The sequence below is a fragment of the Ornithodoros turicata genome, chromosome 3 (genome assembly GCF_037126465.1).
Source record: "Ornithodoros turicata isolate Travis chromosome 3, ASM3712646v1, whole genome shotgun sequence".
NCBI lineage: Eukaryota > Metazoa > Arthropoda > Arachnida > Ixodida > Argasidae > Ornithodoros > Ornithodoros turicata.
Window position 1 is genome coordinate 68,374,247 of NC_088203.1, and position 16,156 is coordinate 68,390,402.

The 16,156-nt window shown below is 45.3% G+C and overlaps 1 protein-coding gene across 2 annotated transcripts in view; it reads right to left on the minus strand.

The window, feature by feature from the left end:
• Positions 1-8,223: 8,223 nt before the first annotated feature.
• Positions 8,224-16,156, minus strand: part of LOC135388573 (glycerophosphocholine phosphodiesterase GPCPD1-like) — a 305,097-nt gene continuing 297,164 nt past the window's right edge. For both annotated transcript variants that reach the window (XM_064618194.1, XM_064618193.1), the window contains one exon: positions 8,224-8,412. In XM_064618194.1, the coding sequence (XP_064474264.1) occupies positions 8,314-8,412 (99 nt within the window). In that variant the 3' untranslated portion in view covers positions 8,224-8,313. The remainder of the gene's footprint in view (positions 8,413-16,156) is intronic.

The following is a 16,156-nucleotide window of genomic DNA, read 5'->3' on the forward strand; positions in this document are numbered from 1 at the left end:
TTATGAAGTCGTATCACGGAAATTAGTCAAAAGATTTCCGGCATTGGGAGACACACTGGGTCTGCCGCATTTAAGTCATCCCTGTCGCTGCTCTTGGTTGACGTATCGATTCCTATATCCATATATGACGAATCATGTTGTTAATTCGCACTGCACCCTTATTTTTGAAGGGGGTCATGGAAGGCAGCCATTATATCAAAAGGAAAATATGAGAGGCAAACATTGAGGTTGCTCAGCGGCAGTATGCCCGCAGCAGGGGAAAAGAGGACACATCGGGAACCGCCAGCTTGTCCGCCTGCATCCAAGCGAGTGTACAGGGGCTTAGAGGGAGAATTCACTGTTCTATAACAGTCTACAATGCCACCGTCACGGGTAGCGGGGTCAGTTGCGCCGGTTGGGCATGTGCTCTGACATTAACATTGAGAATTGCTTTCAATCACAGACATTGACAGCCAACTCCAACGACGCAGAGGACGAGGGGACCACCCAAGGTCACCTCACCATCATGGTAAGGGAAATGGCGAAGAGGGATCCGTGTGCGCTAATAGTACAGGACAACATAAGGAGAACATCAAAGAGCCGTCATCAATGGGTTGCTGAGAACCCTCCAGTGGACGAGATCTTTCGGAGGTATCCAGCCCTGAAGGATGCTCATCATGTACGTTAATCTTGGTCCAGCGCACGCGTGTTACAATTACAACAATGAGCTTGGCTTGCTTGGCATCGGACAAGATGTGTGTGGCACTGCCATGTGTATACGGGTCAATGCATTTTGTTTACATCACTTTCTTACATACACCACTTAACCACTCTGTTTACACCGCTCCATAATGATGGCGTTCGAGTGGCTCACAGGAGTGAACGTCGTCACAGCAGTTTATGACAGCCTCCACGCAGTCAAGGAACGGGTGCTCATGCAAGCGCGAAGGAAAAGACACATGAGACCGTTTTTCGAAAATTTTGACAAGATGGATACCTCGGAAAGTAAGTGCTATGCCAGTTGACCAATAAATAGGTAAATAGTAAATACGCCGTTCTAAATTCACATGTAAATACATTTTCTGTATATACAGGCTGTTACACCCAAAGTGATAAAAAAATTTATCGAAAGAGAGCGATCGAAGAAAAACGAGTGCTACTTTTCTGCTACTTGAGTTACAAAGAGGTGCTACCTTTGACGTAGAACCTTCTTGTAATTGAAGTAGCAGAAACGTAGCACTCGTTTTTCTTTTATTGCTCCCTTTAAATATAATTTTTTATCACTTTGTATATAGTATGTGATGACACCCTTTTGATAAGTATTATCCATACCAACACATGACTGTTATCAGTCTCTGCGTAATGTTCACGCAGCTTAACTTGACCGCGTGAATTATATGTTACAGGCTTGCTGCTTGACATGTTATTTTGTGCCTGCAATCGCTTGTTACAGCGAGGAGTGAAGCATTCATTGGCCCTGTGGTATGTTTTTTATGTAACTCGTATATACCCTTCGGTGTTCAAGAAACTTTGTGTTGTGCGGTACGGTATCGTCAAAGAATAGGTTTTTACATGGGTGCATGGGGGGGGGGGGGTCGTCCACCCTTAAATATACTCTTGCACGCTGCATACTGTCAGGTCAATTGATTCCGTTGGGGGGTTTCCCCACTTGCCGCCTTTTTAAATTCTAGTTTTGCGTGGAATAGTGTGCAACTGTCCAACACACATTTTTCATACGTTGCTCCAGATTGTTGTTATTGCTTTTCACAACAGTACATACTGTCAATATGCATATCGATTAGATAGCACAAGCGCGGCCCAGCTGGTGGCCGAAGTCTATGGTGACGAGAAGTCAGACCTACGAGCACTGGTGCCGACAGGATTCTTTTCCGGAGTGTGGGTGTGGGTGTGTGTGTGTGGGGGGGGGGGGGAGTCGTCGATTTTGACACCAAAATGCCTTCCCGCTGCAATAATTTCTGCGCCAGGGGGTGAGGGCGACGCCCCCCATACGCGGCGCCCGTGGCTACGTGCTTACTGAACGCCCATAGCTCAGGCAGTTCAGCGCCACAATGCAGTTCCGTTCCGTGCTTGTGTCATCCAAGGTCAGGATGCTCCAATATGACTCATTTTAGAACTTGTTTCCCTCTATCTCCCGTCGACTGTTCTTAACTTTAACGGCAGTTTGTTCACCCAGGCCAAAGGGGTACGTATCGGCTCTGCCCCGAAGCCCCGAAGCTTAGCGAAATTTACCTCTCGGCGTTAGACGATGCTTTAACCACGTTTACTGCTTCTTGCCCCGGCACTACCATCATCCGTCGTTACGTCGACGATATCATTCTCTTTGCATCTGATTCTTCCGTTTCAGAGAGACTGCTCCCCTACACACAACAATCTTGCCCAGAACTCCATTTCACTGCGGAACATTCCACCCAAGGTGCGCTAAGATTTCTCGACATTACCTTTTGAACTAGCCCATCCCTGTACTGGGAACATAGCAGAGAAAACCCCAAACCCCTGCTTCCTAAATATAGCTCTGTAACCCTAAGTCGGTAAAGAATGGCATAGTGAAAAATGTTTTAACCGTAGCCATGAGGAAATCGTGCATCCATAAGATCCCTTCTGCCTTGTCGCGCCAAATATCGCGGCTCGTCCAATCTGGCTCCCAGCTAGACAGTATCCAAGGGCACTTATACAGTCTGTTTTGTCGCCAGAAAGCAAGACCGGAACAACCTAGGAACAAGCACCCGATCATGCTCCCGTTCTTTCATGGGATTTCGCACGCGCTTGCGAAAATCGTGTCGTTTTTTCTGTCCAACATAAGCTGTCTTTTTCCACCTCCGTTACCCAAATTCTGAGACCCAAATTGTACCACGAACCACACTACAAAATTTGTCTATTGTAAGAAGTCGTGTGTATACAGCATTCCACTAACGTGTGAACGCGCCTATATACGTCAGACAGGTCGGTGTCTCAACGACAGGATTAGGGAACATGCAAACAATGTTAAAGCAAATTTAAACACTTCGGAACTCTGTGCGGACTTAAAGTCGTGTGCGGGCTGCCACCCAACTTTTAAAAACACGAAGAGCATTTTTTACTGCAACAACCAGTTGCGACGACTCTTGCTGGAAGCTTCCCAAATTGCCACCACACGTTTGCGCGTTAGCCAACCATCCGTTCTAGTCCCCAGTGAACTACTCGCCCTACTTTACCCTGTGAGACATGGCTAGCCTCCCTCTTTCTCCTTATCGCTTCTTCCACTCTCTTTATGTTGAATAAAGTGCTCATTTGCTGGTTTTGAGTCGTCGTTGTCGGTTCTTGTCCTGTCTAGTTTCCTCCGTTGTTTCGTTGCTCCTCAGACTCAAGGAGATGGTTCCGTTCAATCGTACAAACCTGCTCGCTTGTCTACTCTACCTATGTTCAACGTCAACCGTACAAATGTCCGACCAAGGCAGTACGACTGTTGTACCTTCTTCATACAACATTTCTACAATTCCGCGTATATCTGTTGGACCAGAGAAGTACAGCTGTCCTGCCTTCAAAGCAGGACATTTACACCCAAACGAGTATAAATGAGCGACCTTCTGAGTACAACTGTTCTACTAGCATTTGTACCTCCTCGAGTAGAAACATTTCTACTTGTACAGTTCTACTCGGATGGGTACAATAGTGGGAGCAATGCAGTTCTACCCGCAGAGGTACAAAATCCTACTTTTTTTTTTAAAGAGTGCATGTAGAAAGTTGGTTCTACATCCACGGAAGCATAGACCAGTTTGGAACAGAGAAACGGTCCTGAATGAGCAGTGACACACAACATAGGCACTGAGCCAGCAGTGTACATCGAATATCCCCCAGATAAATAATGATGCAGGGTTTACGTATGTCACACGTAATAACCTCCTGACGAGATACTTATCTCCCAGTCAACTAGCGTGCCAGATTGCGAAAAGACAGAGGGGGATATGCGAGGATGCAATGACAGGGACCAGAGCATGGGCCGTTGTCATCACTGCGTACTATGGCTGAGTCATACAGGGGCTATGGCCAGTGGCCACTGGGTAGGCGGAAAAGTATTACTGTCTTAACAAGTATCCATGTAATACGGGTAATACATATTTCGACGTATTATAATACTAGTACAAATACTTTTTGAAAATGTTTAACATAATACATAATAATAATACGAAATGCATTACAGTAATACTATTATCAATATGCTAACCCCTGCCACAGACCCGTCTCTACGATCGACCACCACATTCCTCGCCTGAAGGTCCGACTCCTCAAAAGAAAAGCCCAAGGGGCCGTGTACAAAATCCCGTGCTCTATGTGCAACGCTGCTTACAATGGCGAAACAAAAACTTGCAAGAACGACATCAACAACGCAAGAATGACGCGCGTAATTTCGATATAGAACGAACCGCTATTGCCCAACATTGTGACGCCGGCGATCATGTGAGCGACTTCGAAAATGCCAATGTCATTCACCTATAGAGACTAATCTGACAAAAAAGCTACTCTTAGAATCCTAGCATATCCAGCTGACACCGGGATATCTCAACCGATCCTTAGGGACCTTACCTGCTGCTTATGACAGTGGCCTTCGACATGTCACCTTCAAGCAACACTCCCAAGTGGTCCCGAATATGTCACCTACGGTATAAAGGATGCTGCTCCTGCACACTTAAATCACCCTTCAAGGAGAAGGAAAGTCGGTTCCGAAACGTCGCGAAGCCCGTTTATCGGTTTTTTGGTTTGTGTTACCTGACTGTCAATTAATTTTGCTGCTCCTTCCGCGGAATGTAATTGGCCCTTATTCAAAAACAAGGTACTGGAGCTTATGTACAAGCATATGCCAGTCAAGAAAATACATTCGTATTCCCTTTTCCCTGGTACGGCAGAGATCTAGGACGATTGTGCTATAAAAAGGCATCTTTTCAGAGTAGCCAAATTTCCACAGTGTTGAATATAATGGGAATCCTTGTTTCGTCATTCTTGCACAGTGTTGCCCTAAAATTCCACTAGTATCGGAGAGCTGCCTCCCAGTACAGGAAGGAGGAAACGCTGTAAACGAGGCGAAGTCCTGTTTTCTTTTTTCTTCTTCTTTTTTCGAATTGCTAAAAATAACCCGAGCAGAATAATTGAATAACCTTTCTGCTTAAGCTAGCTCTACTCCAAAACCTAATTCCTTCTCGCGTAGCGAAAGTCAATCACTCCTTGAAACTATCATCCTGTTCTATTGCAGATTCTGTCAATTCAAAGTCGGGCGATAAGCAATCTCCATAGAACTATTGTCCCATTTCTTGAACTAGTATAGTAGTATTCCACGTACAATTCTGAAACATATCATATATTCGCACTCAGCTCAGTTCCTTGAAATTAACCCATTTTTTACCACTCCTAGCACGGATTTCGTAGGAAATTCACTTGAGAAACATTTATTCGGACACGATCTCAGTCCTTCACTCAAAACGGATCTCAGACAGACTGCATGTGTCTACACTTTGATGAAGCATACGACCATGTTCTTCCACAACACACAAGGTTCTTCGACAAGCTCCTTCACAAACCTGCTGTAGCTAAAATCGATTTTATTATATTAACCTGCTTCGTATCTGGTCGCTGTCATTACGTTCTTATCCGGTGTACGCCAGGTTTCCGAGCTTGGTCATCTGCTCCTCTTAATATACAAGGGGATCATTTTTTATAATGAAAGCTACACAGATGTTGTTTCTGCAGATGGGTTCCACGACCCTGTGCAACTACGACATGATTAATTGCCTAAGCCCTCTTAATTATCTTCTTATTTAGGGGATTTCTTGCAAAAGCGAGAGAGCAGAATGGGAGACAATCCTCGTTGAAGACTACTTCAGTTTTTAAGAAATCCTCAAACACAAACCTGAGTTAAAATATCAATTGCTGAATTTTGCTAGGCAAATGAGCAGAAACCGAAACCGCACCGATAGGGAGCCCAGGGAGGGCAGCGCTTTGTGCTTTGGAGCCATAGGGATTGGAGTAGCTTCTTATCAACTGGTCAGATAATCCTCGTCGGCGAAGGTCATGCTGTCACGAGTTTCGTTTCGGCTCATTTGCGGAGGAAAATTGTCCTTTTTCACATACGCGTCGTATCCTAGCGGCTCTCGAACAAACTATCCTCGGCGCCCGTCAAAACAAATCCATGTGTGCAGCACAAAGGACCAAAACCGGTCCGGAGTGGGGCCGACAAGCTCGCACCATTCCTGCGGTCTCCCGACTTCTTTCGTCCCAATACTGCGCCATCTAGTGAAGACGAACATAATGGTCCCCGGCGCCTCAAGGTCATACGCGTGCGCATAGGACATTGTTAAAAAAAGGTCCATTCGGCTATTGCACTGCGCGCTCTCGTTCCACGGTTTTAAAAGGCTTTCAATGGGGGATGTCTCCCATTCTGCTATTCCGCATGAAATTCCCCAATTAAAGTAGCCAGTTAATGAATTTCAGGTAATTAAGGTAATTAGTCATCTTGTAACTACATACCCCCTTCCAGAGGATATCCGCCTGGCTGTACAACTCAACTCGAAAAGCGACATCTGTGTCGCTTTGATAGATTTTTATAACACATCTGTCACGGATAAAATTGAACATCCTGTATATTGACAACCTACCACAATTTGTTTCTTCCTCTTTTATTCGATTATTTGCTGACGATATGGTTATCTACAAGAATATTTCTTTTGACACTGATGCCGTACTCCTCCAATCACATCTTAATAACGTACTAACATAGTGTAACATATGCAATATAGAACTTCACATTAACAAGTGGATCTTGACACCATGGATAACACCACAGGACCTTGCGTTCAGTCAAGTTATTTTGGAAAACGCAGCCTTTTATTACAAACAACGCGAATCGAACTGTAGGATGTGTTGGACGTAACTTCAATGATGCACCACCTCACCTTGAGCTAACCCCACTTAAATCCACGGTTCGACCTAAACTCCAGTATATACTACTTCTGTCTAAGATCCACATCATGTAACGCGTATTCACGCCCTTGAAGCCACCCAAAAGAGAGCTGTTCGTTTCACCATTGGGAACTATCAACGCTCCGCCAACGTAACATCCACGAAAGATATCCTTCAGTTAACTAATCTCGCACTACGATCAGAAATCCCCGGCCTGTGTGTTCTCCTTAAGATATATTACCGTAATGATTCTCTGCGTACTAACCACACCCTTCCTCCTCCTCTCACCGCACCAGTTTTTGCAAAAAATACCGCAATTTCGCCATCATAGACACATTGCACTGTACGCCAGAATACTGATGAAAAAAAGAATGATTCTTTTACGTGTCGTACTTATCGACATACAAGCCCTCGAACACACTCCCGAGCAAAGCACAGACGTCACAGAGCTCAGAGTTGCGTTCATTCCCACTGGCAGCGACGTGACTCGTACGCTACCTCACTGGCGGCGGCGAGGGCTGTGATGTCAGAGCCGCATGAGTTTCGGTATTCGCGATGCCCATTTTCTGCGGTTCTATTACCCTCCCCGCTGTGAAACTTTCAATGGAGGTTCACATTGGTGCAAAGAACCCTCTTTTATGTCTAGCTGGGATAACGTGGGATGACCTGTCGTTTCCATCTAGCGCGGATCTTCTTCGTTTTTTTTTTTTTGTTTTTTTTTTTCAGTAGAAGAGTGTAAAACCGGTGGTGAACTTGAATAGTCTTCATTATGTTGTCCGGTTGGCGTATCACTTGCCAAGCCGCATCTTTCGCTTGTAGCGAGATGGGACGATGTTGACGTGCAAGGCGAAACATGCTGAGAACGATGGTAAAAGCAGCACGCGTAAGAAACCTCCAGTTCGTTCTTGGATAGCAGCGTTTGCGCTTGTACCCGCTCCATGCGATCGGGTCGTTCATCACGTTCGGGTCACCATTTGTGTGCTCCTCGTGTGAGCCGTAAAAGAGACAACCACAAACGTTCTGATCCAAGAACGAACAGGAAGGTTTATTACGCCCGCTCCGTCCATCGTCACGATATTTCCGTAAAACCCTCGTAAAATCACGAATAAAGGGAGTCGTTTCTATACCCCATCTCTTCATGGCAATTGAAACTTGAAAGTTCGTATTTTGCACTGTTATATATGAGCAGGTCAATACTGTCAAACAGAACACACGCGAGCCAATTCGCATTTTATTTAACTCTGGTTTTCTACACGTTCAAAGTAGGGATACTTTACAGCAAGTATTTATTTTTAATGTTTCCACATCAGATACATTAGTGGATAAATTATTCTCAATATGACACATTATTCGTAGATGTTACATCACGTTTTTGCTAATGGTGCTTCATTGCAAAATGCACCGCCACCATTGTTGTCTTTCTACAGGATCAGGCTTAGGAGACGTGCTCCCTGAAAGTGCCACGTTGAAGTAGTCAGCGTAATCCTGTAACGTACGTAGAACAATGGTTAGAGTAATATTTGAAGCTTACCATAACATGGAAATCATTGTGTGAATGACGCATAACAATACGCCGGCACTGCTAGTCACCGCCCAGAAAGAGATGTTTCGATCTAACTTCCCGATCGGGATTTCGATCGAATACCAATCAACGTAGAAATCGAAGGTATTTGGGAAGGTGACATCCAGAAGGGATTCTTGTTAGAGATGGATGAAAGGGCACACATAGCTGACTCCAAGCGGGCTTTTACTCTACCATTGGCGTTTATACGTATATTTAGGGTCGTACTTTCAGTGCAGTCAGTTTCTCCTATCGTATCAAAGTGTTTGTATGTATCGGAATGTGCGAATGGTGTACGAACCACGTCAACGAGCCACTAAGACAACTGTAGAACTGTATGAAACTATGCACATGCTCTTGCGATCCTATGCAGAAAGCTAATACTCTATCATACATCCCCTTGCGTCCCATAAATAAAAAAACAAAAAACTCCCTATTGCTGGCGGTAATGCAGTGAAATGGAATATTGAGTCGCCTCACAGTAAGGACCCAAGTGCTGCATGCAGTGTCTAAAAACATTATAAGTGCTTTTAGGGCAATGCGCTGGTGCGCTGGATTTGGCCATGGACCAAGCAATTTTGACATAGCGAGAAGGCGAAAGTTCAGCTGATTTAGAGGCTCTGAAAGTATGGATCGGAAAGGCATGACTCGCTGAATACTATTATTGCTAGTGAAAAAGTCTCAAACACAGGTGCTTTTGAGCGATAACCCATCGTGTCAGTCGGGGATGAACCGTCCGTGTCTTTGGACAATGTATTTCATTTTTTCGGATACGTTAATCTCTCCCGTTTCATTTCAATGTCAATGCACGTGGCGAGACAAGGCGTATGCATCTGCCTAGGGCTAACCCTAAAGTTTTCTTTCTGTTTTTTTTTTTTTTACCAATAGAGTCCCTCGCCCTGGGTTAGAGTCCTTTTCTTTTTTTTGGGGGGGGAGGGGTTCGCCAGGGGCTTCCCGAAAGTCTTTTAGACAGAGGAGTCCAGGCGAGTCCCTCGTCTGGAGTTACCCCAAAGCCCACTCAGTCTACTATCATCTGAGCAAATGTTTTGCAACCCTTTTCATTAGCGATGTTCCAAGACGACTGAAAAACATGTATACCGTTTTACCTACCGTGAACCCAGCCAAATATCTGACGTCGTCTTTCTTGTACATTACTCAACCGTTGGTCTTTGGTTTTTATGTTACACGTCACCATATCAACAACATATCTAATTGCTAATCCCCAACAGAGTAGAAAGATAAATGGTGCAACTTAATCAAATCAATGGCGCATTATACCCGGACTTGTACGTATTTAGAGTATTGTATTTAAAGGGGCCGTAAACAGGTAGAAAAGGTGCACATTTCTTTTTGTTATATTATTGGAACTTAGGCAGTGAAAACTGCAATTACTAACGCTCAAAAACAAAAGGCGCTTGCATACGGATGAAATATTCACTGCACTCTTTCGCATTTTAGCTCCGCCCCGCGCTCTAACTTTACGTCATTTTGACGTAGCGCTTTCCTCACCAATTACGATCGAGTGTTCCACGTATGATTTTATTTCAAATGCGGAATTGGACTAGATGAACGTGAATCCTCTTCTATTCAAAATCTAAACAGTTACAGCCTCAAACTGAAAGATAAATGCGTTTAATTTAGGTATCATATGCGCACTACGTTTTCTGGGCAGTAGCACGCAGCACACTACGAGCGCGAATGAATATCCGGGACTACAGTTCCGGAATCTTAGGTAGGTGCGCGATGGAACATCTTCGTCATCTTCGAATGGTTCCGACAACTGGGCTGCCGTACTTTGGTTTGAGCCACGCGGCATCGCGTCACCAGCTCGCGTGGTACAGTGGATAGCGTGCTGGCCATGTCACGTCGTGACTGGGAGGAACCCGGGTTCGAATCGCGTCATGTGATAGCAGCCCAACTGTTGACGTTTGCGCCAGCCGGAGATGTTGAAGATGTCATGACGTTGAATTTCGAACCACGAAGGGCAAAACGTCGTTTCACACAAACAAACTGAGCGCTCCGACTCACAGCTGATAACGAAGTATGTTTATTGGCTGGTAATTTGAAACGTCATGTGCGCAGCTCGGCCCCTCGATTGGGCGGCAAAACGCTACGTAGCCATGTGACGTATGCGTGGTGGAGAGAGGCTCGCTGGTCACTCATCTTTGATAGCAGTTATATGGGTCAATGAGCTGGCACGAGCCGAACGAAATGTATATTTGGGTATTATGATCTGCGTTCTTTCATGGGGTATAATTATTTCAGAAATGTTTTGTGGCCTGTTTACGGCCCCTTTAAGCAGAAACTATATTTTAAATACTTTTTAAATACCCAGCTGTTCTCCTTTTTTTGTTTCTCGCTATAGTCTGTCCGTCGTGTATTATATAGGCACGGATGCCCCGTAACAGCTTCGATCAAAAGCTCAATGGGAGACGCCATGTTGGGAAATGCGAGTCCACCGGAGCCCACGCCGTGCACAGCTCGCTGCGCACCGCCAGATGTAGAGCATTGCTCTACTCCCTCGGCAATCGCTGACCTATCGCACGTTGCCGTCGCGTGTCGTCGAAAAATGAACTCCCCAGCGGTGGCTGGCGATGTGCGGCCGTGCGGCGCGCGTCGTTACGCCCCGCTCCGTGGGACTCTCAACCAGCCTTAAAGGACGACAACGCGTCTCTATTGTTGACCGCCGGCTTTCCGCTCGACAATCGCGACGGCCCTCATACGTTCGGGCTTTTAGGGTGCGAGGATGAGGTCGTTCTTAATCTCTTACTTCACTCTGTCACAAACAGGCATATAGAATGAGGATGTAAGCCAATTAAACGATTGATATGAGAGAACCTTTTCGATGACTTCCATCTTTCAACGACTGATACTTTCTGTGGCTGCAGTTCGTCTCCATAGCCACCACCGCTCTCTAGGTCAGCCGCCATAAAGAAATTTCGAGGACACAGTAACGTCGCTTGTTTTTACCTCACAGAGGTATCTCTAAATGGAACTTTAATTGGTGTTTTCGTTTTACGGCACACGGCGTCCGGTACCTCAATCAGTGTTTCGGGGAGTCATTCAAGTAAATATCCACATAACCTTTACAATATTTATTGCTTGTGGTCGGGTAACGACAGTGGAGAACTGAATGTAACATGGTTATATCGCATCATTTATCTGCACAAATGAGGGCGTTTTTTATATATATTCAACCCTGGCAACTCGGAGTTACTCAAAGCGGGCGAAAAATCTCTACCTAGTAAAAAGATTGAATCCGAAATGTAGAGAACTTTCAAAACGTGCACAGCGTACCCGCGCCTGCATTAAATAAGGCGTGTTTTTTTTCTTCTTCTTTTTATACAACTGGAATAGTAAGTATTCTGCAATATTGCAGGCTAGGTTATACACCACGTGGTTCTTATTAATAAGTTATAATTACTTGGGAGGGCCTCGGTATTCCTGTTTGCAAAATTCCTGATCTCACAGAAATTCACGGCCTCGAAGCAAAGATAATGCTCGATTGCTTCGTAAGATGATATTCAGTGTTTAAAAAGCGGATATTGTTGACTAACATCTTAGCTTCACGAGTCCTCGATATATGTCAAAGTCGTTTTAGCGAATGAAAGCTGCATTTATTTTATTTTTAGCCGTTATGCTTAGCAAGGTGCGGCCACGCCGGCACAGCATGATTACTTCAAGTTCTGTATTTGCATTGTTTGTACAGGTTAGTCTAAGTTCGCTGGTGGCTATTTCTACGTCATATGTGGTGTGAAACATATAAAAAATAATTTTTATGCCGATTCCTTCAAGATGATCCGCGATGTTAGCTGCGGAGGCAAAGATATTTCAGCTGCATATGCTGATACCGCGTCGAGGGCATCCCTGCCCCCCCCCCGCCTCTAACCTCACCGAGGTACGCTATAAGCTTATCTAACCTAACCCTTCCTACCTTTCACAAGGCTGTGTTTCGCCATGCTGTAGAAGTGCTTCAGTTGGTTTTATTCAAATGCATATAAAGAACGTCCTAGACCACGCAGTTTTATAATTCTTCTTGGTTTCCGTATATGACCATCTTTCACTCCCATATGCAATATTTACCTTTCAAACGCTTTCACCCACGCCCAATGGCCCCGATAACGAACTATACCCCTCTGACTACTCGAAGAATGGAGGCTTGACCACCAGGGGCACGTTGTTGACGTTCTCGTGTGAGCGCTGCTCGTCACCGTTGCCAGAGCAACGGCACGTCCGCGTGACCCTCGTCATCACGCGCAGCTAAAGCGGTGTTCACTTTCACACCGTCGCTGCGCACCTCGGTTACCGTCATTGGGGTGAGGGTGACAGACGACGAAAATCTTAGCGTCATTCGTCGCCAGTAAGAGTCGCGAGAACTCAAACATGGCGGAGCTCTATGCATATTTCGCGGATGTGGGCATCGGTGAAGATGATGTAGTTCGCATATTTCGTCCTTACACTTTCCTCTGCGGGCTCTGTTCCCTCGTGTACGGCCATGCCGCCACCTCCACCAGTGTTTAAGATGTTCGTTAGGCTGGCCCGAGCATTCGTGCGGACGCGGTACCTCCAGTTTTTCCATAAAACTTGCCACCCGGCGGCCGTCTTACTCTTAACTATGCCACCGAGGGAGTATAGGCAAGAAGCGCTGCCCTCCCATTTCTTCCTCCTGTCTTCTTTGGTTTGCCCCGGCATGAATTTGGCACGAAGCAGCTTTCGAAACTTTAACGTTCGGTATCTTTCAGCGCAGAGAGCAGAGAGTAACTCCTGTCGTTCGAAATGTCCTGTCGAAGGTGGCTACTCTAGGGTAACGCGACGCTACGCCACACCCAAGTAGCGGGTTACTGGAGTTGCATAAGAAAACACGGCCCCATGGTGGTCCTGCAACATCATTTCTCAACCATCTGACGCAGCAGGCCACAAATTATGTTTGGATATGTCAATATACTGGAGGGGGGGGGGTATGTAGGGGGAAGGTGCGGTCAGCCTGCTCTGTAAAGATACTGGACTCTCCTCATTGTGATCTAGGTTGCAGAATACCATTCGGTTCTGTGGGTGGGTGTGTTCGCAGAATATCCCAAACACTTGCACCCAACGGGGTCATTTGTGAAGCTGAATTTGAGTGGGAAAAAGATTGCTCGCACATATAGATACTTAAAATTTCGAACTGGGTCTGTCGGTAATACATTGCAACTAAAAGCGATGAAACCATAAGAAGGAAGAACAACACGGGCAGCTGACTAACAACGAAGTTTATTCATACAAAACCATACGCTTAAAATCACACAAAACCATGTTTCCTTAACCGCAAGATCAATACATGACATTGCTAACACTAACCCCGCCATCCGCTCCCTCCTAGATCAGATATGCAACCGAAACACGATAAGTTCTCAAACACAGTAAATGATTTAATAACAAGATTCCTAAATACCCAACAACTCCCGCAGGGGAAGAAGAGGGAAAAACGATGGCCTATATACACAGTTCCCGCATTGCATTATCTCCACCGTCTCTTTCCCCAAAAGTATTCTCCATTTATCCCTTTCCTTGAACAAAACCACCGTTTCGTTGAAAAGAAGCTAACAGTTGCTGCATTGGCGAAGATGCCCATTGAGCTCGCTAGAGATATGGCTCTTTTGTAAGTTCAGCTGGTGTTCTCGAAGACGGTCATTCAAGAAACGTCCAGTCTGCCTCAGATAACAAAAAGCACGACTCAAAGGAATAGAATAAACCACAGCAGATGTGCATGATACAATTGCAGACATGCTTTACAGTGCATCCTTGTGGCACGACATGGAATGTAGTCAATCTACTCGGCTTGAGAACATTAGAAAAAAACACCTCTAAGCCAAAATCCCTCGCAACGGATAAAATGTTGTGGGAGACGGAATGATAATACGGTATGACAACTATGTTGTCGGAAGATGACTTGACATGCTCATGGTTGCTGTCCAGCCGTACATCAAGCTTGCGTAAGAGAGCACTGGAGGCAATCAACTGCACGTCATAGCCTGCTTGAACAAGTCTGTTGTCCTGCCGTGAGATACTTGGCGTAACACAATGAAGACAACCTTACGAAGAAGAAGCTTTTAACAGGCTTGAAATGATCCCAAACTCAACTAACTTAGAATGTGAACTAGAACATGGGAGGATGGGCTTGTTTGCATCGTTACCGTACTGCCAGCGTAGACCAGAATGAGACACCAAGGTAAGATCACGGTATTTCAACTTATTGCAAGAAGGCTACTCAACAGAAAATTTTAACTCCGGCAGACATAATAGCATCTGCAATCATGACAGGTGACAATGACGGCCGATTATACATAACAATAATATCAACATAGCGGCGAACGTATATGGTGCTATCTAACCACTGACAGTCACAGAAAGATCGAATAGCATTGTCAAAAGCGTTAAGACAAATCTCAGTCAAGATCGGCGTAACCGATGATCCAATGCGTACCCCGTTGCCGTGTATAAATGGCATGTTGTCCCAGGTTACAACCGTAGACTCCAGGTAAGTTTCGAAAACAGTCGGAAAACCCCCAGAGGGGATACCAACAAAGTCCCGAAAAGCCCTCAAATTTTCATCAATGAAACTTGAAACATGCTGAAGCAACAGATCAATGTTCATGGAGTTAGTATAAGTCCTTAACATCAAGTGCAAACAGTTGAACCTGTTGAGCATGCAAGGACTTGATGTACTCAATGAGCTCACCGGAGTTTTTCAACGAGATATACCCTGAAAGGGTCATCGATTTTAGAGCTCGCTGAAGAGAATCTGATACAGTTCGCTGCCACGAACCACGTTCAGATGCCACAAAGCATAAGGGCATGTCCGGCTTGTGATCTTTGAGGAGGAATTTCACATCAAGGGTGGAATGATTACATTTCTAGATAGCAGACGCAAGGGGGTGTTCACAGCTTGAAAGTAGTCTGACGATAAGTGACTTGGACTTCTTCAAGGAACCATTAAGGGTCTTAAACGGTGACGAAAGAGCAGTATCCACCTTAAACTTGAAAAGTTGGTTCGGGAGGACAGCAAATTTTCCAGATTTGTCACTTTGGAGGAGCTTCAAATCCAAGGTTTCAAGGTTTTTGAACACAGGAGAGGGTAGAGATGACAGCGGCTTGATATTTTGTAATATGGCACTTGCAGCCATTTGGGAAACACATCTAGCAGCGAAGAGGTTCTTAGGGGAGGGGCCAGCAATCTTGAAGGCAATCGAATCTAGCATAGAAGCCACGTCAAGCTTAGTCGGTTTGCCAGGAAGGCAGAACTTCGGTGTTGATGATAGCAGGTCAAAAATGGGTTTCGGCAGCGGAATATTGCAGGGATTCATCACAGAGCCACTGAAGCAAACAGCACACATGAAGCACATGAAGCACATGAAGCAAACCCTTCCTTGAAAACTACACCTTCGCAAAGTTCCGATTTTTTAAGAACACCCACTGTCGGAAGAAGAAATGGGAACGATACCGATTACCAAAAAGCTCGGTCCAGATGATGGATGAAATGCAGTATAAATCTTTGAGGTGAGAAACAACAGATCACTTGTGAGCACGAAGGACTCGCTGAGACAGACGCAACGGCAACACATTTGAAGAAGACCCCATTAGAGGAACGTGTGGTAAATCCTATGACGAAGTGCAACCTTGAGGGCACAA